We start from the raw sequence: 24,858 nt of genomic DNA, 5'->3' as shown, positions 1-24,858 counted from the left end.
CCGGGTTGTGCGGCGCAGCCTACCAGTCCAGGTGCACTCAGGCAGAGCCATCTGTCGGCCGGTGGAGTAAACTGAACCACACTACGCGGAGCGGAGCATTTATGCCACGGACTTTCTGAGAAACTGGAGCAATGTAGCACTGAAAGTGTACCGAAATTTTATCATAACCAAATTGTTTTATTGTAATGCGATGCGTTATTTATGCTGTCTTTGGGCACTGGTGCATGCGTATGACAATAACATAGCGCAGGTTGCAGTCCTGCAGGCCCACGATGCTTACCAGTTACCTACCTATCACTACCCTTGTTTTGTGCTTGCTGTCATTACGATTGTCTAAGTAATTTGGCTTGGATGTGGGTTGGATTGAAAGTACTCGTATATTGCATGATGATTCTTCCAAGAATTTAGGTATTCCGACTGTGCATAGTCGAATGCAAGACGTCTTGCACCTTACTTTTCAACTCGCCTAACCGCTCAAAATTATTTTATACAGCTTCAATGTGAAACTAAACCCCTGTTGATGCCCACGTGTATATTTGATGTCTCACATCTTTTACCAAATGTTCAAACAGTAGCAATGTCGGACCAACTAATAGCTGGTATGAGCTCCTGATGTCACACTCAAGACACACAGACAATGATAAAATAAAAATTATGTGTTAGTTCCGCAACATCTTATCCGTCGATAAAAGCCGATGTACTTTCATTCACTATTCCTATTCAGTCATGATAGTCGGTACAAACTGTCGAACATTGATAGCAAATATTTACGAGTCGGCTAATTTTAGATCGCTGCTTTTCGACAAGGAGCAAGCGGAAACAGCGTGATTCAATCTTAATAGTGACATTTGATCACTGTGTACCAAAATAATAGAGCACAACTTTGACTGAGGCAACATCTTGGCCATGTTACATGCTGTCTTCATGCAAACGGGAAATGAATATATCTAGTTACATACAAAAACATTACTCTTTAGACGTCTTTTATGTACACTGCACTCTGGTGATCTCAGTGACATCGATATGGTACAGCTGCACGCAGAAGTGTCAATTTCTACTGACTTCTGGGTGCCCGAGCCCTCCCAATTCCACGTCGGCTTGACTTTTGGAGCCGCAACAGACGGCACGTGTCAAGGTCACCGCTAAGGTCGCGGCGGATTTGTAATGCTCGGGCACCTGCAATTCAGCAGAAATGGACGCCTATGGCTGCACGCATGCTTCTTCACGATTTGACGATCACTAAATGTCCAGTCTCCATACGCTTCTGCCACATTTTTATCACTCTAAACTTATCATCAGACGGCCACAACTCGTTTCCACACATCACAGTTACCGCCTTAAATTTGCGTGACACGGGTAGAGTTTTATGTAACTGTACATGTACGAACACACCGTGTGTAACATTATCTCCTTTTTATGAGAGCCCGTCACGCGGCGCGGTCGACTGCGGCGAGCCATTGACCATTCGCGGACGACGCGTCGGCTGACAATTGAGTTAGGCCGAGCCACCATTAGACCATACCAGCCGGTCCTCAGTTCCTCGGGTACATACCGGACCCCTGAGGCCACTGACCCTCAGGCAGACGGCTGGTCGGGATATCAGCCTTGCACAGTCACGTGGTTCGGGCTGATATATCATGTGGCTCTGGCCGATATATCACGTGGCTTGGGCCGGTATATCACTTGGTTCGGGCCGGCTCAGTCACGTGATTCAGACCAGTTTACCACACGACTCGGATCGAATCAGTCGAATAATTTGGACCAGTGCAGTGGCCCCACGTCCCACTCAACCATGTACCGTCTCTGGTATAAGCACAGAGCCGCTGCCATCAGCAGTCAGCAGCCGTCGCATTGCTAGGGATTGTCCGACACCTCAGGGACCCAGCAAGTGTCCGAAGGTCGCGGCCGCCAGCACCCAGATGAGCACACGCCGCATGAGGGTCCGCTTTTCGACTGCTCCGGAGGTGTGCATTGCTGCTGGGGTGTCGCCTGGAACGGCCAGAGGGGTGTTACAGGGATAAAAGATAGAGAACAGGGGGCGAGAAAGAGAAAGAGAGAGAGAGAGAGAGAGAGAGAGAGAGAGAGAGAGAGAGAGAGGAGAGCAGAATGAGAGGACTAGTAAATAAATTGTTTGTATGTATAAACATACCTAGCTTAGCCCTCAGCAGCTGCCCTGTACCAGTGTGCTAGCTAACCAAGGTAAATAAACAGGGCTCCTGCGAAAGCTTCCCTGAACGTAACTGTGTTACCGGTGTTCGCAACAACATGAATTCCTTTGGGTCACTCAATGGTGAAGGGTCAAAATACGTCGACACAACACGAGTAGGCCTCTGTTGTTAGGTGTTTGTCATCCATTGTCACAGAAAGTGAAAGAAAATATTGTAATAAACTGACTATAAAATCCCCTTCCTTGTATAGTCTACAGGACATCACTTAGCAGATAATACAGGGTGGGCCAAAAAAAGTGTGTCACTTTTCAGCGGCTATTTCTCGAAAGTGGTAAGAGATACCAAAACGAAACTTTCACAACTTAATGAAAATCGTTTGACAAATTATATGATACCCATTTTATGAAAAAGTCTTAGTCGAACTGATGTTGCCATCACCATTTCAAAAATGGGATATGTGGGTCTTTTATGTTTGCGCATGTGCTCGAAGTGGGCACCGCCAAGCTGAAGGCCATCTGAACGCGCTCCTGAAGCTGACGCCCACCTCTCCGCGGTGTCTGCTGTCACTTCACGCACGTACTGCTCGACGCTGAGACGCAGCTCCTCCAGGCTACCGGGTTTGTTGTGGTAGACGCTGTCGCTGTCCTTGCAGTCTCCCCAAAACCAGTAGTCCAGCGGGTTGAGGTCAGGTCTGTGAGGAACCCACTGCTTTTCGCTTCCCTTGGTGATCACGCTACAAGCTTTGTTCATGCAAGATGTAGCGCCACCGCACACGGCCCGAGAGACACTGCAGCTGCTCCAAGAGCTCTTCGGTTGCCGCGTGATCTCCAAGGGAAGCGAAAAGCAGTGGGCTCCTCACAGTCCTGACCTCAACCCGCTGGACTACTGGTTTTGGGGAGCCTGCAAGGACAGCGACAGCGTCTACCACAACAAACCCGGTAGCCTGGAGGAGCTGCGTGTCAGCGTCGAGCAGTACGTGCGTGAAGTGACAGCAGACACCGCGGAGAGGTGGGCGTCAGCTTCCGGAGCGCGTTCAGATGGCCTTCAGCTTGGCGGTGCCCACTTCGAGCACATGCGCAAATAAAAAGACGCACAGATCCGGTTTTTTAATACGATGATGGCAACGTCAGCTCGATCGAAATTTTTCCATAAAATTGGTATCATATAATTTGTCAAACGATTTTCTTTAAGTTGTGAAAGTTTCTTTTTCGTATCTCTTACCACTTTCGAGAAATTACTGCTGAAAAGTGACACACTTTTTTTGGCCCACCCTGTATATTGATCTTGAACTGAAAGATTTGGTTGTTGAGCTTATAGGTATCCGCGGAGCTTGCAGATAATATCGGGGGTTTGTCCAATACTGGCCAATGTAGATGACAATTTTGGCGGCGTGCAGCGCTTTATTCAATCACGGGTCAAAAGAGAGTAACATGGTAGAAAGGCGTATATTAAGTAAAAACTCAAGACAATAATTTTTTAGTTCTTATTCTAACCAATAGTTTATGGTTAAACGGAAATTACCTACTAACAATCATTGCAACCACGTTTATCTCATCTCCTAGCATGTGTACATAATTGGAAATGCGTTGTATGAGTGTAGGGTAAAACATCGCTAAATTATAATTCACTAAACCTAATGTTCCCTTTGCGTGCACTCAACCAAGTCAACCATTTTTTTTTTCAGTAATATATTACCGTTTTACGATAAAGGACACCCCCATAGCCTGTTCTCTGCTAGTGATCAGCCTCGGTTCTCAGAGTTGACGCCGGTCGAAATTTACAGGCGCTCTCATCCCCAACCAGCCGCTGTGATATTTCCTTGGTGTGTCGATAATCTGAATTAGGCTGCATAAATTATAACTGGCATTATCGGAATAACAATCCAGGTATTTTCGCCTGTTTTGCATCCGACCAGTACTCGGGGCTGACAACTAATAAAAAGGATGAACTTCATCGCCACTCTTCTGCGTAGCTGCTCACTCAGATTAGATACTCGTCTTAGGATTAGGAGCGAAGTCCGATATAGGTAAGCAAATATTAGTATTGCCTCGCATAAAATGTCAACGCCTTCCTGAACTGTGGATTGGGGACTGTAAGGTATGAACAGTTATGAGACTTTCTGAATAACTAGCATATGCACAGCATAGCAACAAGGCCCATGGCGTATTAAACGGATCGTTGAAGTAATGTGAGTTTTATACAGTTTTATATTCTTTGTGTCATACCTTACAATTGAAAGATGCGACGTTCGAGATGCATGGCAACAAGTAATTGTGTTAGGTACTCTCAGTATCTCTCGCACGACTAACTATGAATTTAGTGTCGCCATAGATGTTTGACGTTTTAACATTTCTATTGACCTCCATAATGGTGACAAATATAACGGTGTTGATCAGCTTAATAAATGTAGCGACCGTGAATTTTTGGCCATCGTTATGTTCTACCATTGTCAGGGGCGGATCCAGAAAATCTCCAAGGGAGGGGCCATTAGAAACCAGGAGGCCCCCCCCCCCATAATCCCACCTGTTGGAGGCCCCATCTTCCCACTTGTTGGCCCCCCCCCCCAAAAAAAAAACTGCGTCTATTGAGCTTATCTAGCTGTTCAGGCAACATCTCTACATCTGTGCAGGCTTGGAGGCCCTCTGTGCAGGTTAGGAGGCCCTGTAAAAGTGGTCATCTCTGTGAGTATAAGAGACCTCCAAGTTATGAAAAGCTTTACCAATCTTCTAACAAAGAAGTCTTCTCAGCTAGTCTTCTAAGAAATAACTAAGTGGGTAGGTTAAAAAAAACTCATCGGATTTCGGCCACTTTATTTTCAGGAGGCCCCCTTTTCAGCTTTTTAACTTTTTAACTTTTTATTTTATTTTTGAAAAAAATCGGCCAAGGGGGGGGGGGCATGGCCCCCATGGCCCCCCCCCCCTTGTATCCGCGCCTGACCATTGTTGACATGCTCTAGCCTCTAAGTCGTTGATTACACTTTATGCAGCCTTCTGTATCTGTCAGATTGATCATAATTGTCTCAAATGAAGTATCATCCACTGAAATTTACCCGATCATCGGACAAATTTCGCCCAGCCTCTGGAGTTCTGAGAGAGACGAGTTCGCTGCCGGCCTTGGCGTGAAATATGCTGTCCATTCTCTGTCCTTTAGTGTGAGCGAGAGCGACGGTATCGATTTCGGTGGCCGTGCCGTGGCTCAATCAATGGTCGCTCGACAGGCCGGCACGGGAACATCTGCGGCGATCAAATCTCGCACGGCATTTGCCTTGATTGGAAAATGACGACCCGATTCAGAACCAGTCCAGAGTAAGGGAAATGTGTGACCGGAGAATAAGAAAAGGCAGGTTCGAGCGCATGTTTGCAACCCCGCTGTAACATTGCGGAGAAAGTGCATTCCATACACCTAGACATAAACTGTAGGTACAGGTAAAAGCGTGATCTCCCTAATAAATACTCCTGGGGAGTAGCACTAAATAATATTACCTGCTTGTTTCGGTCTAGCTAAGCTGTATTGTCAATAACAAAAATTTGGAAACACGCATAACACATTTTCAAAACGCCCTATCCTTTCATGGCATGGTCGTTGTATCCATTCACACGACTGGCAGATACGGACAGAGGGATGCATGCACCTCTGCCTGGGGAAGGGGATATAAGAGGCGGGGACGGGTGGTCGGTGGCGGATATTAGACTAGCGAGAGCGGGAGCGAGTGAGAGCGTGGCATAGCGACCCAGTGGCCTGCTTTAGCACGGCGTCCGACCGCCAGAAAAACCACCAGTGGGACCGGTCAACGGATGGCGGACATCACTCTCCCCGACAGGGCGGAGAGAAAGGAGAAAAGAATGGAAAAGAAGGGATAGAGTAGGAAAAGAGGAGAACAGATAAGAGAATAAGTAAAAGCTCAAGCTCTGATAATTTATAGGCAGTACCTATAATGGCGGCTAGCCAGCAAAGCTCAATTCAGCTTACCTACGGCTTATGGGTCGGGGATGTTGGAGAAGGCTGAAACAGTTGATGAATTTGGTAATGGTTTTAGCCAGCTTATCGGACCTTATTATTTATCTGAATCAGTTAAACTAAGAGACTAACTCGGTTAAGCGAGTTAAGAGTGACACGTGAAGTAACCCTGTATGAAAAAAAAATAAGATGAAGGAGGTAGACAATCAAAGATACAAAAAGCTAGTGAAAATAAAATACAGAGAGAAATATAAAGTGCATAACAAAGGTAAATAAGGCGCCGTGGAGAGATGGGGAGAGCAAGAAGAGGAGGCGGCGGCGTCCGGGTGGATAAAAGCGGCACTGGCCCGCCGCTGAGTTAGCAATGGCCCGTTTATGGAGGTTACGGAGAGAAAGAGCCGCCTCCGAGACACTATATTGCCTCGTAAAACTGCCGCGGGTCACGGATAATAAAGACGCACTCACTTCCGCGAAAAGACGCTGAAAACTTTTGACATCTTTCAGAAATATACAACCGGGATGCAGCGCAGAAGTATGCGGAGTGCTGTCTAAAATACGAGTAGGTGACGTTATTTATTAAATCGATCACTTGTTAAAGGCTTTTTTGTACTGGTACGAGGGTGTGCTAAGATATGGATGCCACTAAAGACAATTTGTGCGCTGGCAGTGGCTCAGAAAATTAAGCATATTTTTAAGTTCAGCGCGAATGCATGTGTACAGAAACATGCGAATTTGTAGTAAATGTTGACATTTTGTAGTTAAATTTGTTTTACGTTTTAAATTTACATAATTATTTAAGATGGCTAATAATGCAAGACAAGAAGGTTTGGCATTTTAGCTTGCTGTTTTAACAACATGTCTACGTTTAAATTAATATTCTTTACATAAAGCAGTATCATCGATCAAGCACTGTATGATGCATTCTCATGAAGCGTATCTTTATTGATAATATTCATGTTCTTTGTTCACAGGCGATTTGTTGCTGAGGTAAATCGTGTTGCTGGTCGTTCTATGAATATAATTTGCAAAAATAGAAACATGCTTAACAACTAAGGACATTATGCCTTCAAAACGCTGCGACAAACTTAGATTCCGACAGCACATGACAAAGCTCCGCGTCCGCTCACCACCGGGAGTGGGGGTGGGGGGGCGAGCGCCCGCCTCTCACCGTTTAGCACGTGGACGCGGGTGCTGACGGACTGGGCGTTCGACGGACTGCAGGAGTAGAGGCCCGAGTCGGAGGGTCGCGCCCGGCGCACCACCAGCTGAGAGCTGAGCTGGGAGCCGCTCTGTCGGGTCTCCACGCTGATGTCGCCCCGACCCGAGTCGTAACTGACCACCTGTCGACATGGAGCACGTCAAGAGCAACGTTTCTATGTGGATACTGAGGCCTCTGTATTAAAACTCAGTCGGGGGTCTGTCAAGAAGGTCAATAGAATTGTTTGCATTCATGTGCAGTACAGCGTACAAGTTTACAGTCCTGAACAGTCCTTATGTTTATCAATGGCAAGAGAAGTCTACGTAGAAGTAAGTCTAAGCGTGCAATAAAAAATATCCTGATCCATCTCCATCCGTCTTGTTGTTGCCAGTCTTGATATGAACATCGTTGGTGCATACTTTCATTGCCAAAGCATTTACAAAGTATGCTACGAGCAACCAATATCAAACATGCAGAGGCATATCATGTTTTTATTCATTCGATGAATTTGTGTAAAGCCTAGCTCGAACCCATCCAGACCTGGTTGACGCCGCTTTGCATGGAAACTTCAATTTCGTGAAAAAGTTATATTGGCCGTTTTCACGAAGAGTTTTATGGCAAATGTATCGAACGTCAAAGTCAAACCAAATCTCTTTTACAGCAAACAAGTATCCAACTATCCCATGTTGACTTCCTTGCAAAGAGTATGCCTTATTTTATGAAAATGCGTCACTAGAATATGATATCTTTTAGTTTGAATATTATTAATCATTTCAATATTTACATCGAAAATGATGTTTGATTATTTAATAAATAGGTAAGGTATAAATAGGCAACTAGTGCAACCCAATTGAGATGTGATCAATAGTTTGCTTTTGAATAAAGCGGAGCATTCTCATCATTTTCAGAGCAAAGTTTTATCCGAACTTCTTTAAGCCTGGAACGACTGTGCTTTTGTGTACTTTGCGTGTTTAACACTATCGAATTTTAAGAAATTCACTTTCAAATTCTTACTATGTGGCCAGCGTTTCCGCTGCCCTCCTCTACCGACACCGCATTTGAGAGGGCCGTGGCGTAGCCACTGACGTCATACGTGGCAGATGGTGCAGTGCATGTTTGCGGTGAGGAATATTGGCCAAACGAGACGAAGACGGCCCTCGCCTATCATCGATTTTCTGACATATTAAAGATCGTTGTTGAAAGTTTTCCAGAGGAAGGATGCTGTAACCATGTAGGAAGTATCGGGTTCCCGGGGTTCTGAAACGCTAGTTCTTTAAAAGAAATCCATCCGTCGATTAATGTCAAATATTGACCGTTCTATAAAAGTTCGAAATCAGGTAAATGAAAAGACGAACTAAAACTTATTGTCAGTGGAACGTTTGTTTCATTTTTTCTATGCATCTGTTTCATTTGATGAGGATAGGGAGGCCGTATATGTAAGTGCCAATGGAATAGAGTGCCGAACTTTCACTAATACTATCGTTATGTTGGTTCAGAAACTCGCAATTGGAGACGAGCATCTACAGGAACACGACAATCAAGTTATGTCAGCCAGGGCTGACATATAGAACATGACATATACCCTTGCTACAGGTCTGCAAATGCATATCAATGCATATTGTAATGAGGCACATCATTTTAAATGTGTGGTTAGTGCATGTTTTAGTTGGCTGTTTTGTAGTCCTAGAAAAGAGTCAAGTCACTATTGAGACGTAGCTCCTCTCCGTGGCGCAATGGCAGATGCCACACTCGACTGGAAACCGAATTCTCGCCTCAACTGAATAGCGGCATTATGTATGTCCAATTTATCAGCTTTTCTTCTCATAATGTAATTAGGCTTCGGCAAAGAATACGAATCAGAGGTAGAGGGAGAGGGAGAGAGGGAAAGAGAGTGATACACATGAGAAAGGAAAGACGTAGGAACAGGAAGTCCCAGGAGGTAAGACAAAATGTCATGGGTGAAAAATACAAGATGAAATGAATGGCATCTAAAAGGCGAAATAAATATCGAAATGTTTTCACCTACCTATCGGTATAACGGAACGATTTTTTTCTTATAACGAATTTTCTGCCTTCATAAATGTTGACATAAGGGATTCAACGCATAAACGTATCGCCAGACTATATACAGAGCCAGCCGCGACTGCATTATTATGTAACGTACAGCGTGTGCTGCACTTATGAGAGCATTGGCTGTCACTGCCTCCAAGTTTGTTTTGCCAGGGGCTTTGTTAAAGGGCACGTTAACAGCTGGGTTGCTAGCCACCCATATTGCCGCCGAGTATCTCAGCGGCAGTATGGGATGCTATTTTTGTGCTCACTCAGTAATACACTAGTCTCAAATAATCATCTTTTTACCGTCGGCAGTGGTAAGACAATACCGAGGGTTATTAGCGAGTAACCATCGAGGACGACAGCGCCCAGCTCGTCTATTCTAAGGTTATTTCACAGAAGTTGCGTTTGTATCCGTCGCCAACCGGCAGATGCTCTGGTGCTTATTGACCGCGTCCGAAACTGAAGGTGGCGGAATGGGCCCCTCCCTGCCAGTCCTACGGTACGTCGGGGGTTGACATCGAACTCGTCTTAACCGTGGCACCACCGCCCAGCGATTTCTCCTCGCCTGAGGCTGGCCCGGTTCTCGGCGGAATTTTTGGCAAGCTGAAGCTTTCAGCCGAGTGCCGGTGGCGATAAAACCTTGGTCAGCGACAAATGCCGCCGACTCGACGGGCGCGGCGCCGGTCGACGGCCGCTGGTGTTCAGAAGACAGAGACAGACGGCGCTGGGGCCGGCTGAAAGGGGCACCATCACCAGGGAGATCCATAGAGAGGAGGGGCGCCGTAATCGGGACGATGGCTGCTATAGGGAGAAAGGTATATAATGCCATTTACAGCATACATGCATACATACATAGTTACATGTATACAGTATGCATATGTATAGGTAATACATTACCGAGAGCCGAGAGGTTACTGCCATGAGGGAGAGAACGTCCCATTCCTATGGGCGACGCTACGGGAAAGGTTATCTACGTCATTCTAGCGAGAGAGAATTTATCACCAGGGGGCGACACTCCATGTGAACAGGGAGACCCGTGGAGCGTAAATGGTTTAGGCGCGTTATCCACCGTCGCTGGAGGCGTGGAATGTTGGATATAACCGGGCCACCGATCCGTGAATCTTCCGGGCATGGTTATCATCCCGTGTAAGGCCGTTCATTGGGCAGGGAGTGGAACTGGGCCTTGGCAACAAATAACACAACAGGGCATGGTATTGTATATGGTGTTGCAATAGCGACGAACAGGATGCAGTTTCGATTTCGATCGTCCATCACTGATGCCTCGGTTTCGTCTCAATTGCAAATGGACAAACACGTTTTGACTGCCGTCGTTTCAACTCATTAGAAGTGTTAGACATTTTGTTATCACAGACAATGACGATAACAATAATGGCAATGCATCTCATAGCCAATTTGTTTTGTTATTGGATTATTTTTTCAACTAATGGCTCGTATCTGTCAGTGCACGCACCGATTACCTAACGGATAAGTTTATCATTATCCAATCCATACTACATTCACTCACCTCATCTCCGTGGTACCAGAAGATGTACTTGGGCGGCTCGGGCGAGTTGGTGACCACACAGGTCAGGTTCAGCACGCTCCCCACGTCAACATACATCTCCGGCGGGCCCAGGATGCGCGACTCGGGCACTGCCGGCAATGACGTCATCAATCAGCGCCGGTGACGTCACCGTCTCGGATATGATAGGCGACAGCTGTTGCTGAATTTGCATAATGTTCGGAAATGCAAAACAGCAAAATATGCAGCGTGAAATATGGCAAAATCATGTCGAAACTTAAATTGAGATGTCGTATGTCATGCGCTGCTGCAAAACAATGATATTATAGGAATGATGCAATGCAATTCTGGTATCAATAGGTAAGTACATTTAAAGCGACATGGTTATACTTTCTCGGAAACATATATGCATCCAAGAAGGTAAAAGGTTTTCTAAAAGATACATATTTAATACCTTGAACGCATGTACATGCATGTTTTATGTGTAAGTCTTTACGAATATGAAGTAATTATTGAAGGAGCAGCAAATCATGCCTATTGTGTCACATACTAAATTGTCCTCAATTCAATTACCTATTGCATCTAATGGCGGGAGGGCAGACCAATAACTGTAGAAAGCCAGAAACCACGCAAAACTAATATTAAACTCCGTCTCTAAAAAGTCATTTACTCAAAGAACTCTCAACATTTTCAACTAAATGAGCGTCAAAATATCCTGCAAACTTCACGTTTGTAGCAGCTTGTGTGAATAGGCCGGCAATTAATTTGCCTGCTCGCCAAGTTGGAAAAGTTCTGGAGTCGACGGATCTCTCAGGCAAACAGAGCGTGTTTGGCGCCGCCTCTGCCTCGCGTGTTTCAGTTGTGTTTCACGGGCGGGTTCCGAGCAGAGAGTGCCAATTGTTGATCTCTGGTGTCCGTCTTTTCACCGGTGACCCTCTTTATTCAGATTGTGTGTCACCGGTTGAGTGTACATACATATGAATGGCTTTGAACCAGCTATTTGAAAGGGGTCCAACCGAGCAATAGCGTAATATCTTCAACACGCACACAAAATTGCAGCTATTGAGCTGGCACGTCTCGCTGCTCTGAGGCCTATTGTACCAAAATACCTTCTATGATGTCATTATATAACTATGTCATTTTTTTGCCAGCTAACCTACGGAAATAAACTATCTTGATCTTGCATCAATCCTTAGCATGAACCTCCAGGTGCTTGGTAGAATTTATGGGTAAAATGTTACTGCAGAGTTTTGGATCGGACTTTCCTCTCTGCGCCACAGGCGAGGACGCCCGCCGTCGTCCGTAAAGTCCGTAATACGGACAGAGAGATCATTAAATCACTGGCGGTAGGGTCTCTGAAAGATCACAGCGCACGAGGAGCGGTGCACTAACCCCGAATAACACAACTTGGCCGCTTAATTCATATTAGCTTGAGGACATTATAATGAAGGGAATTATGAAGTGGATTGCCGCAGCGCGCCAATTATGTATACCTATCTCGGATTAGAGAAGCTGATTCATATCGCCTAATCCCGGTCCTAATCCCGCTTTGAGCGCGCTCGTTGAGAATGGGTCATGGAAAGGGCACCGCAGATCGGGATTCGCCGATCCGATCCCCGATCCGATCCTGTCCGTAGAGACCATGAAAACTAGGCTAGTGCCGTCGCCTCACCGCTTGACACGATTCACAAACCACATTAACCGTAATTAACTACTTTTCCGAACTAAATAACGTCTTCATAGTATTTTATAGCATTTAGAAATAACGATTGTAACTAAGTTCCTACGACACCAGCTTGTCATTGCAATGGTTGGCAAATGGCGAATAAGATACGGGAATGACAGCCGCAGTCGCCGAAGTAACAGCGACGGAAGTAGCAGTTAAGGATGAGATAGTGGTAGAGGCAGCAACAGAGGGTGTGATAGCGCGATCTTGGTGTAATACAAGAAATGGGGAGATACGTCTGGCGGGAGGGCGCTGAGCGTGGTAGCGATGAAATTACTGTGTGCGTGGGTGCGATACAGGGAACTTATGGTGACGAAACCGGGAGAGAGGAGACGAGTTAAGCGCTCATGCGTAGGATAGTGGAAATGTGGTGGTTGTGTGGGTGGAAGTGGGTGGTGGGTGGGTGTAGAGGACATTCATGTGGACGTGTCGGTGGAAGTTGAGGGTGCAATGGTGCGCGTGGATGTGGATGTGGATATGCCGGTGGAACTGGATGGCTGATGTGTCGATGGAAGCAAACTGTACAATGATATAGGGGAGACCCGGGAGGTATGGGCCGGTTTTGTGAAAAGACAATTTTCTTCCAGTGGGCAGTGGCTAGACCCGGTTTTTCACTCTGTGTACGTGAAATTGCCTTTCGCTTGCAACGTGTGCCTGATATTAGGCATCGGGGATCAACTACTTTGTCTCGAAATAACTTTCAATACATCATGTGCTTTTTCGATCCATCAAAATACACCGGGAGGTATGGGCCATGGCTCGGGAGATATGGGCCGGCGCCATGTTTCATATTCTTTTCTCGATAATGAGAACAATACTCGTTGCTGTTATCTACCTTGATCTCTCTTAGAGCCCAGGGACCGCATAAGCGGCCAACAGCTTACTTCATGAAGGTCACTTGGGCACATATGTATTTTGGTTAACTCAATCATGCACCATGAAATAAGATCAATAATATTTTTTTTCTGTTCGAATGAAATTTGAAACTAAATTTTCGACCTTGCGCGACAAAACTAAAACCTATTGACTGGGACATTCAATGAAAGCATGTTTTTATTTATTTAGGATCAACGGGGTGGGTGGCCCGAACCTCCCGGTTAGGACGCCAGAATGTGCGTAGCATCTCAGCTCATAATCTTGCAAGAAAGCTTCAAATTGTCTATCCAGTAATAATTTCCATACTTTAAACTTTATGTTAGCGATGGTCTGACATCATAAAACGAGCCTGGTTCAAATTTATCATGAATGTTCTGTATGTACCGTATTTAACTCGAAGAGGGCAAAAACAGTTTATCACCGCTCATTGCCAAAGAAGATTGAGGAAGATTTTGAAAATCGCGTGGGTTGTATAATGGAATGGCTGCTACCAGTTAACGCCGTCAAATGTGTAAAAACACGCATCACTTCTTCAAAACTGCGGTGGCCCATACCTCCAGGGGGCCCATACCTCCCGGGTCTCCCCTAGTGATATGAGATGAGATTTTGATATGGATATGTGCGGAGAAGTGGAAGACGAAGGGTTATGTAAGTGGACAGTGGAGAACGCGTGTCGGTGGATGTGAGGGATGACTGTTGCAGTGGAATGGGGGTGGACAATGTGGGAGTTGGCCGCACTGGCAGCGAGGCGATCACAATCGGATGTGGCGGCTCTCGGGAGGGATCAATTGTGCCGCGTGCCTGCCGGACAGGTCCATTGAGCGCGTGATTGATGAACCGGATCTGTGTCCCCAGCTGCGGGACATAGTCCATGCACTCGGTCTTATTTGGCGCATATAGAATGCATTGCAATGCTAAGGCCCGTGGCATACATCTATTTTCTATTATCTCGTTGTTGATGAAACTGTCCTTATATCAAATCATCAATGGCGATTGATTTCAGGCAGAGGGAATGTGAATCTAGTTATGAATTTTCATAGCTCCTTATGTTATAATTTAATTCTTTATCAATATCGTTTCTCCCTCTCCTAAAATTCAAAATAAGTCCACTCATAGACCTCTGTACACCTGGACTGAGCGCAGAAATTTCGGCCATGACCATAGTGGCCCTAACTTTCAGATGTTATATCTCGAGATCAGTAACACCCAGATAGGTCCGGTCTTCACTATTTGATGGCCCCGTGCATTAAAAATTGAATGCAATGTCTGCGGGAGATATCGGCTGGCACAGAGGAGGGTCTGCGCGTGGCGCGTGAGGGGTGTTTACAAAGTTGGTCTAATGATATCTCCAGAACTGCGTCACTGATTGAGCTCAAATTTGGTATGTGACCAGATACAATACATCCGACACGATCCCATTTCTCAAATAGGGGGTGCTACTGCACGTGCGCACGTGCGCACCCCTTTTTTATATCTCAGTAACCACTGGCCCGATTGAGCTCAAATTTGGTATGTGGCCAGATGACATACATTAGCCACTATCACATTTCTCAAATAGGGGGTGCTACTGCACGTGCGCACGTGCGCACCCCTTCTTTATATCTCAGTAACCACTGGCCCGATTGAGCTCAAATTTGGTATGTGGTCAGATGACATACATTACCCACTAGTGCATTTCTGAAACAGGGGGTGCTGGTGCACGTGCGCACGTGCGTACCCCTTCTTTATATCTCAGTAACCACTGGCCCGACTGACCTCAAATTTGGTATGTGGCCAGATGGCATACATTACCTACCATTACCTTTTTGAAACAGGGGGTGCTGCTGCACGTGCGCACGTGTACACCCCTTCCTTATATCTCCGGAAGTACAGGGCTGATTTAATTCGAATTTGGCATATGGCCAGACGTCATATATTTACCACTCTTACATTTATCGAGCGGGGGGGGGGGGGCTCGGATGCACGTGCATTACACGCGCATTTACCTACTTTAATAGTTCTAGGTCTCTGGGTAGCTGTGTTTCCGATTGTATGTTAATTAGCTCAAGACGTGGCTGATTATCTGTACGATACCTTACCGGGGCTGCATTTCATTCCGCATCATTTTTTCTTATAATTGTGAATGAGCGACTCCCGGTAATAGCAATAAATTTACATGGAAATTGGAATGAAGACCGGCTATGTTCATAAAGATATAGGAAGCATAAACGAAGCAATGATTTTATTTAAAAAAAATAGTGCTAATTTTTTTGTGCGTGACGTCTGTTTTAAATAAATTTTCACATCAACACTGGTACACCATCTTGAACAAACTCCAAAAAGCGTTAAACCAGTATAACGCCTTTTGGGGCGACTAACGGAGCGAGCGAGAGGGTGAGCCTTGCACGTGCGAAATTTCGACGAGGTACCTCCAGCTGACTTGTGCACGGCACCCTACTAACCGGTCTCCGTTAGTAGGGTGCCGTGTTTGAAATTGTGCTCAAAATTGTGCCAAATTTGAGCACAATCGGCCCAGCCGTTCTCGAGATCTGGAAGCGGCACCCTGCACGTGCGCACGTGCAAAATGGGTCCCAACTGAGTTTTGCACGGCACCCTACTAACCGGTCCCTAACCATGTGCCAAATTTGAGCGCCATCGGTCCAGCCGTTCTCGAGATCTGGAATCGACCCCTGCACGTGCGCACGTGCAGCAGCACCCCAATTCTGGCACATGGATATGTATTGCCTAGTGGGTGCCTACCTACATGCCAACTTTCAGCGCAATCGGCCAAGTAGTTACCGAGATATTGCAACAATTACAAAAGTGACACCTCTTCGTTTTGCACGTGGCACGTGCATAAGGGGTCACCCACATGCATCGGCAATAGTCCAATACTTGGTAGAAGGAATGAAGCTACCCTACAAAAATTACCGCATGTAAATCGGTCAAGTGGTTGCTGAGATATAAGCCTCGCAAAAGCGTGACCACGGCCGGCCGGCCGGCCGGCCGGCCGCTCATACTCAGAAATTTCCGTTAATCTAAGGAAAGACTACGCTCGCTTCGCTCGCTCCGTAATGATATCCGCGCATCAGACGGTTCTAACGAAATCTCGTGACATTGCGAGAAAAATCATAAAAATGTACATTGAGAACATGAGAACGAGTATTTGCGATAATATTGTTTCAATCTAGCTGAAAATGTTGTTTTATATCATCGAGCGACGAGCTTCACTTCACTTTTTTCCATTTAAACATTTTCTTTACACCATTAATGCATGTTGATCCAGCATCACCACGGTTCCATGATCGCTCTCTAACCGACCCAGGCACTCACCTATGACGCTCAGGTACACGGGGTACGATATGGGCGTCTGAGTGGAGATCTGACACTCGTACAGGCCAGCGTCGCTCGCCTGGACAAACTTGATCATCAGCGTCCAGTCATTCCGGGCCGCGTCGCGCGCCACTTGGAACCTGGCGTCGTTGGCGTACGTGTCCGTGCCCGTGGTCAGAATGTGCAGGTCACGACTGCGAATCCACGAGACCTGCGGCGGAAACGGCCGAGTTCAAAAGGTGGTGGAGGAAGCATAGATTCGTTGGCTGCTTGGTGATGAGTGTTGGGATGGGCATTTGGTAGGGTTATGACAGCTGCTCTTTCAATTGAGATGTTTATGTAGTTACGAGACAATGAAGCTCGCGGGACACACGGGAGGGGTTAAATCAATAATATTGTCTTCTTCCCATGCCATGATTTGAAAGCTTTAACTCCATACAGAAGTTAGTAAAAATCCATGAAGAAGCTAGTTAGTTAAAATTACATCGTTAAGCGCACGCGAATTTAACCAGGGAGGCGGCCCTGTGATTTATATGCTTATCGCGTTCTGGAAAGTCCTCATTTAGAAAACCACGTTCCGCTGATGGTTCAGATTACTAACCGTTTTGTTGTTGAGGCGCTTCACTTTACAGTGAAGATGAGCCGTCTTTCCCTGAAGGGCCGTGACGTTACGTGGTGTGGTGGTATCAAAGAAGGGAGGCTCGAAGACCTGGCGCATCCAACTCTGGTCTGAAAAAGATAAAATGGTCCTACGTATTAGTTCATGCATACAAGCGATGATTTTACGCGTCTCGGTACCGGTCGGTCAAGTGAAAGCATGAAATTCTATAAATGGAAAGATCATAAAAAGTAAAAACTTCTGCACGTGTTCTGATTAAGACGCTGTACATACGGATGCACATCACACACATCGTAGCGGAGTCCTTAATCACTTAGCGAGCATGTTTAACAGAGCATGCTTATCAAACATTTGTCGTCGGAGAACGATCGGATTCGACTGCCAGCCTACACCCGTAGCGATAGGGGCTAATGTGCCAATGAATCAACACTGTTTAACTTCGTTCAGTCCATCTCGACTGAATACCATTTACTGAGCCAGATCAGTGAGGGTTTGGTCTCGGTGTTCCAGAAAGAGATAAAGGTCAGCCAGCGAAAGGGCGTCAGTATCCAGTTCCACTAACCAGCCCAGGCATTCGCTATTGCTTGGTATGCACTGCACTCATTCATACCGGTCTTCACCGTGCAATTGTCTTTTCGTTGCCAACGAGACCCGTTTTATGTTCGTCCCAGGTAACTGCCAGCCATGTATAAGCGTTAGTGGGCCAAGCCCAGATATTGCACCTGCTCGCTACTCAGGGACCCAGTTGCAGTGCGGCTGCTGGAGTCAGGCCATGACTTCTTATGCAACCCGGCAGCGGTCGATTGGGCCCATCCATGGAGGGGGGGGGGGGGGGAGCAGCGGGCGGTGGGACGTTCCCGTGCGTCTGAGGGCTACTGAACCATGCATATTCTCCGACAGCGCCGGCCAGCTCCCGGCGTCAGGCCAGCTAACAATGGACGAGACGTCACGGCCGAGGGTCTCCCCTGTCCCCCCCCCCCCACCGAGACGTAGCAGCAAAAACGGGCGCCCACACCGCCGCGCCCCACTATATTGACGATAACGCACACATTGTACTGCGCACGTCGGCCTGATTCGGCGCTGGTGGCCGAGCAAACTGTCCTGTTTGCCAGCGCCGGCCCGCAGCGGATTTATTGGACTTGGAGAGGCTCCGCAGGCACGTCACGTGCGCTCCATCATTTCATCAGGTGCCTCTCACCGCCCTACGACCGCGTCATGGCCGCTGCCCGTCCGCCTGTCTCCAGACATTGTCCGCAAGTCTGCCTGTCTCCGGCCCGACGAACGGCCCTCAACCACAGAGGGCGTCGCCCATAGGCGGCGGAACGGGGAGGGCACCGGGGCACCGTGCCCCCCTTTGATTTTGACATTTCAACATTAGCCCTATGGGCGTTGCATGGAAAGAATGGGACCAAAAGTCGGCAGTGCCCCCTCTTAACTGAAGGTGTTCCGCCGCTACTGGCGTCGCCAGTCGAACCTTGGCCAGGTAATTCTGAGCGCTACGTCAGACAGTCCACCGGACTTTCACATATTAGTACGCTAGGTGGACAAACTGGACAGCTTTGCCGGATCCAGCGCGGGGACCGTAGCTGCACGGGAGGGGGGGGGGACAAGATGCTGCTTTTCTTAAGTCTCCATCTAAAGGGTCATAAACATACACGGGGATACATAAATTCATAGTCATACATTGTGATGCATTATATTTTAGACATGGCTAATATTTGTCGCACTAAATGATGTACAAAAAGTGTGTGTCACATCACCATCACGACAGAAAAATGGACTAAATCTAGAACAAGTTTACATAATTACAGGTATCTATTACTCATAGAAAATGAACTCATCCAAATCGTTCCAATCCAAAAGAGCGAGATACAATATTGAGTTTTGGTTTCTCTCCTTTGCTTGAACGTTCTGTCCGTCAGCAGTCAGCTTCTCCATCGCCATTCCCCTCTCGTTGTATCTTGTTAACCCGCTCACCGACGGGGGGGGGGGGCGGATATCCGCCCCCCCTGAGGTTTTTCGCGGATAGCGGGAAAACCGCGCGAAATTTGGTATGACTATTCTCTCATCAATTTTACACATGGTGTGCAAGTTTGAACCTCCTAACTTTTAAGGTCAGGTCACCAGGTCACTTTGAATGACCCAACCTCAAGTCACTTTTTTGCAACTTTGTCACCGTGCCAGAGCTACAGTAGATGTCGGAGGCCTTTGAAAGTCGCAGGATGTTATTAGATCATTAGCAGCTACAATTTGTATATCTCGGAATTTTGATATCGGTGACCTAAGGTCAGGTCAATTTCGCGACCTCCCCATTATAAGTCAATGGGGGAAAAATCAACTCCCTGTTTTCACCACTAAAACGGGTCGGAATGGCCCCATATACCATACATGACTTCATATACGATCAACCTTCACTACCTTGAGGTCTGTTTTGCTGTTGGGCAGCTGTAAGGTCATGTGACGTCATCAAAGGTCACCAAAGGTTTTTTTGCCAATAACTCCGTACAGGAACAAGCTACAGCCACGCGGATGGTCTCATTGTGTTTAGCTCGTCAAGACGCATCGTATGATATACATGATGACCTCGAGGTCACGTGACCTGAGGTCAACCTTTGACCTTGACCTTTCGAGGTCAACATATATATCATTCGATGCGGATTGACGAGAGGATCACGATGATGCCCCTAGTTTGCTCCTATCTTGACTAATTCGAAAGTTATTCGAGAAAAACTCTCTCCATATCTAGCGCCGCCATTTTGACTTTTTCGACCCCTGTGACGTCATCTTTGACCTGACCTGAAAATGACCTTTGTAAAAATTGTAGACCTTGTCCGTGCGTATCCGATGCCGTTTACCGCTTGTCGCTATCTTGCTTCGTTCTCGAGATCTCAGGGGGGGGGGGGGGCGGTCATCCGCCCCCCCCCCCCCCCCCGTCGGTGCGAAGTTGGCGCAGACCCCCGTCGGTGCGCGGGTTAATCAGTGCCGGCATTACGGCACTCTCATAGCTCGTCAATCATATTTAGACCCGACGCCGAGCGAGGCGTGTCGGTAATTGCTGACCGCTGCACCGACCTCTCCAGCTCCACTCTCCAAACTGCCGAAACTCTCACCGTCAAAGACGTGCACGGCCTTTTAACGTTGGCTGACACTGAGCCGAGTGTGGAATTAAACAGCAGCAGCATTTGACGGCTCCAAAGGAAATTATTTGTAGCAGGTACTGGTGGATGTCAATACTCTGTATGTGGGCATTTTTGCGTGTTTGGTTCTAATATCCATTTGCATGCGTGCGTGATATCTTTAGTTGCAGTCAAAATATCCTGCTGCCTATCACACGTATTTGGTATTCTCGATTTGAATAAATCTCCTCACGCTGAAAGGGATAGTTCAAATGCCAGCTAACCATATGGAGCACCATATTGAATTTAAATAAAGTTATGATGACAATAGTTGGACATTAATGAGCAGATGGAGAGCACCTTATCAAAAGTAGGTAAGTCCATTTTTGGATGATGATGTAAATAATAAACCAAATTATTACAAATGCATTCAAATATATTCAAAAAGACACACAAAGCTTTCGGTTCATGGAACCTTGATCACTGTGCACAGTTATCAAGGTTCCATGAACCGAAAGCTTTGTGTGTCTTTTTGAATATATTTGAATGCATTTGTAATAATTTGGTTTATTATTTACATCATCATCCAACCTGTCATGGATACTCAACATAAGTCCCTTTTTACTAAGCGTATGGAAAGGGGTATGTGAGTTGTGAACGACCGTAATACATTTTGCCACCAAAAAAGGAAAACAATGAAAACCTCCCGATTCTTTTCACATGGCGAATAAGGCCATTCTCTATTAGTACGATGGTTGGTATCCGTGAGTTAAAAGTAATAATGAATCATCCTTGCATCGCAGCGTACACTGGTGTTTTTAGTGTGACGTGAACTCTGTGGCCACGATTCATCAACAACTAATATCGGCTGAAATTGAATGTTCTAATGTTATATAGTAGCAATATGCCACGAGGAAAATGAGCGACTGTCGCTGGTCGTAGGCTACGCCTTCAGCTGAATCGCCGGCCACTACCCTGCCAGGACTGAGTCGTTGCTGTGAGGCCACTAAGACGGCAGTCATTGGCGGCGGAGAAATACACATTTTCCAGACTAGCATCCCATCTCATAAAGGCAAAGTAAAGCGCTCTCTTTTCAGGGAAATGCCTGAGCTTATGACAATAGATGAGTAGAATGGCCAGTATCTGAATGCGGTGGTGCCTCTAAACGAGAATGTCTATGGTTTTTCGCTTTGAAATACCTTCGTGTATCTAATTACTTGGAGTGCTTGGAGGCAAGCAAGGACTTACCGTCTTCAATAGGAGCAGATTCAAAAGTCCAGCGTGTTCACATGTGACCTAATTTACAGACATTCAAATATATTGTAAAAATGTTGCCTCCATATTTTGCCCAGCCAGTTCACTTAATAACTAGAACTCAGTGATTTCTAGTGGCTAGTGAAAGCGAAGTGACTTCAGATTAGTTCCTGCAATGGAAAGGGCGATTTCCATGTCACTATGATTGTATGATTGTACATAATTGTAGGTGTGTGTGTGTAATGAGCGCCCGCCACGAACTGTCCGACACCGCCCAAGATATATATCACCATCATAACACTATAAACCTGACAGTCAGACAACGCGCGGGCGCTCGATATACATCCCGCCATTATTCTTTTATTTCACTCCCTCCATGTCTGTAGCTCATAACCTACCATTTTGTCGTAAGAGAAATTAAAATGATTTCATGCATAGTACAATGCACAGCGCATTCCTCGAAGCTTTAGTATCTATGCGACTGTGCAAATTAGTTCACCTTTACGATGTTGCACTCGGGCGATGATAATATAAAATAAATCGTTTAAATTGAGCTCGAGTGAGTCGCGCCGGCCGCTGCGAAAACAAAGTTGAAATCGACTTCCGTCGGATGTTGAACATGACGTTGCAAGTAAGGTATAAGGTGCAGGGGCCCGGGAACGATTTTCAAGTTTGGGGGGCGAGCCTAAAATACCTGACATGATGCATATGAAACAGTGGCGTAACTACTAGCTAGGGGTCTAAGGGGACACGTACCCCCCCCCCCCCCCCCATCGGGTTCATAGGGACCCTCGGGTCCGAGAGGCCCTGCGGCGCCATTTGACCGCTGAGGATTAACGATGGCCATATTTCGACTCAGAAGGGCCCCATGAGGCTCGTTAGAGCACCTCATGGGCCCTAAATAGCCACACTAAGGTCTCCATAAGGGCCCCACACCAGCTTCTGAGGGCCTCTTGCGGCTTTTAAGGACACCTCGGTGGTCTCCAAAGGCCCGTTACTGGCCTCTGAGAGGTCTTACCGGCCTATGAGGGGACAGTTCTAGGGGCATTTCTCGCCTGTGATGGTCCCACACTTATTTTTCTGAGGGCCCCATAACGGCAACTATGGGGCCCTCGTCGGCGCCTTTGAGGGCCCGCACCGGTGTCTCTGAGGGCCCCACCGGCGTCTGACAATACCATGCCGGTCTCTAAGGACCCCGCAGGACTTCTTCTGCCGGCCTAAGGACCCCTTGCCGGTCACTGAGACCCCCTGCCGGCTTGTAGACAGTTCCCGTCAGCAGCTCTAAAGGCCCCACACCCGTCGGTAACGGCTCTACACCAGCGTCTATGAGGGCCCGAAGCAACGCCAGTAAGGACCCTCATCGGCGCCTCTGAGAGAATCACACTAGCACCTCTGATCGCCCACACCGGCACCTGCATGGCGGCCCTACACCGGTGCCTCTAAAGGCCCCTTACCGGCGGCTCTGAGGGCCCTACGCCGGTGATTCTGAGGGTGCCACCGATAACTGAAGGCACCACACAAGCCCTTAGTGTCGCTGAGCTTTATCCCATACCGGCCCTCCGAGGGCGCCACGTCAGTGCACTCATTGCCCCACACCCCTCCCTCACACCCGGAGCGGGTAAACTGTGTTATACTTATAGCAACGATTTTACCACCGTTGTACGTTATGTATTTCTCAAAGTTGACTCAAAATGGTCCAGTACAAAATCTGGCCTGCCAAACTTATGGCCAAGGTCAGGCAGCAGATGTTGTCAAATCGATACTGTATCAGCAGAAACCATTCAGATGGCAAGGAAAATGCCGTGTGTTGATGTTTAGATGTATGAAGGAAATAAGAAGGAAAGAAGTCCGGAAAAGGGAGGAAAGATATTTTCTCGCTGCCTCAATGTTGAGGGGGCGCCGCCCCCTCGGCTCTCAAATTGGGGGGGCAAGCGTGCCCCCCCCCCTGTTCCCGGGTCTATGATAAGGTGGATACTTATTGCGATGTGTCACCTTTCATTTCGTTGAATATTACTGTTGGTCAACGAAAGCAGTCCATTGGCAAAGCATTCCATAAGTCCAAAATAAGGATTTCTTGCTTACAGTATTTTCTATTCGTTTCTTATACCTAGCGAGAAACTTTCGAAGATACTTGAAAACTAATATGGCGCTTCAAACATCATTGCGAATATTTATACATTGAGAGCCACATGTCTGCCCCAACATATTTATGAACGGCCCAATGGGAATATTTTAATGCCATATAAAGGATGCTATGGCGTATATAATTCCTCACACTTTGAAGCACCCATACATCATAGGCGGCGGAACGAGGGGGCACCAGGGCACCGTGCCCCCCTTTGATTTGGGCAGTTTAACATTAGCCCTATGGGCGTTGCATGGTAAGATGGGACCAAAAGCCGGCAGTGCCCACTGCCCCCCCCCCCCCCCCGGCAGTGAAGGTGTTCCGCCTCCACTGCCATACATGCTGATGTGTATTTAGGGGGTCAACAATCTGTCTGCCTGCATCAACGCTGCTGTCGGGATCCTTGGTCTTAATTGCAAGACGACCTTAGAGAGCACACCAAGAATATGATTGGCATTCATCGCGTTATTAGCAAACACAATTCGTGTTTCTCCGTGAACCGATTAAGACATATTTAGTGTGGTGTGTTGGCTCAGATCGCGTGGTCGGCGGCATTTACACCTGGCGGCCCGGTCCGCCGTGCACACACTGGTTATTAAACCGACGATTAAAGTCATTAATTATGCTCCATCCATCATCTCGGCGGCTGCTCGTGCCGCCTCAGTACACAGCGGAGGACAGGCCACACTGCAGCACGACCCCAGTTCACCCCGGGACCGGCCAGTAAACGGACGACGTCATTGGCCCAGACCACGCACGGTGCTCCCATCCAGATCCTTCGGGTCACTGCAGGGTGCATTCATATTGCGTTGGTGTACATGGCTAATTCTTGCAGTTTGACGCTGTCATGTTTTTGTTCACTTCGTCCTCTTCATTTTAAAATAATAATAAGCTAGAGCTTTGTTATGTGTAGCACTGCACCATGCATAT

The 24,858-nt window shown here is 47.1% G+C and overlaps 1 protein-coding gene across 2 annotated transcripts in view; it reads right to left on the bottom strand.

The window, feature by feature from the left end:
• Positions 1-519: 519 nt before the first annotated feature.
• The window catches only part of LOC122392731 (neurotrimin-like), a 32,752-nt gene continuing 8,413 nt past the window's right edge, over positions 520-24,858 (bottom strand). Inside the window, exons 2-7 of one of the 2 annotated variants that reach the window (XM_043387960.1) lie at positions 17,416-17,543; positions 16,815-17,025; positions 10,904-11,031; positions 7,294-7,465; positions 6,138-6,170; positions 520-1,989 (exon numbers count right to left, since the gene is read on the bottom strand). In XM_043387960.1, coding sequence (XP_043243895.1) covers positions 6,145-6,170; positions 7,294-7,465; positions 10,904-11,031; positions 16,815-17,025; positions 17,416-17,543 — 665 coding nt within the window. In that variant the 3' untranslated portion in view covers positions 520-1,989; positions 6,138-6,144. The remainder of the gene's footprint in view (positions 1,990-6,137; positions 6,171-7,293; positions 7,466-10,903; positions 11,032-16,814; positions 17,026-17,415; positions 17,544-24,858) is intronic. The other variant, XM_043387959.1, reaches the window with a different exon arrangement.

The sequence above is a fragment of the Amphibalanus amphitrite genome, unplaced genomic scaffold (genome assembly GCF_019059575.1).
Source record: "Amphibalanus amphitrite isolate SeventyFive unplaced genomic scaffold, NRLGWU_Aamphi_draft 000498F_arrow, whole genome shotgun sequence".
Classification (NCBI taxonomy): Eukaryota; Metazoa; Arthropoda; class Thecostraca; order Balanomorpha; family Balanidae; genus Amphibalanus; species Amphibalanus amphitrite.
This window is presented reverse-complemented; position numbering and strand designations above follow the sequence as displayed.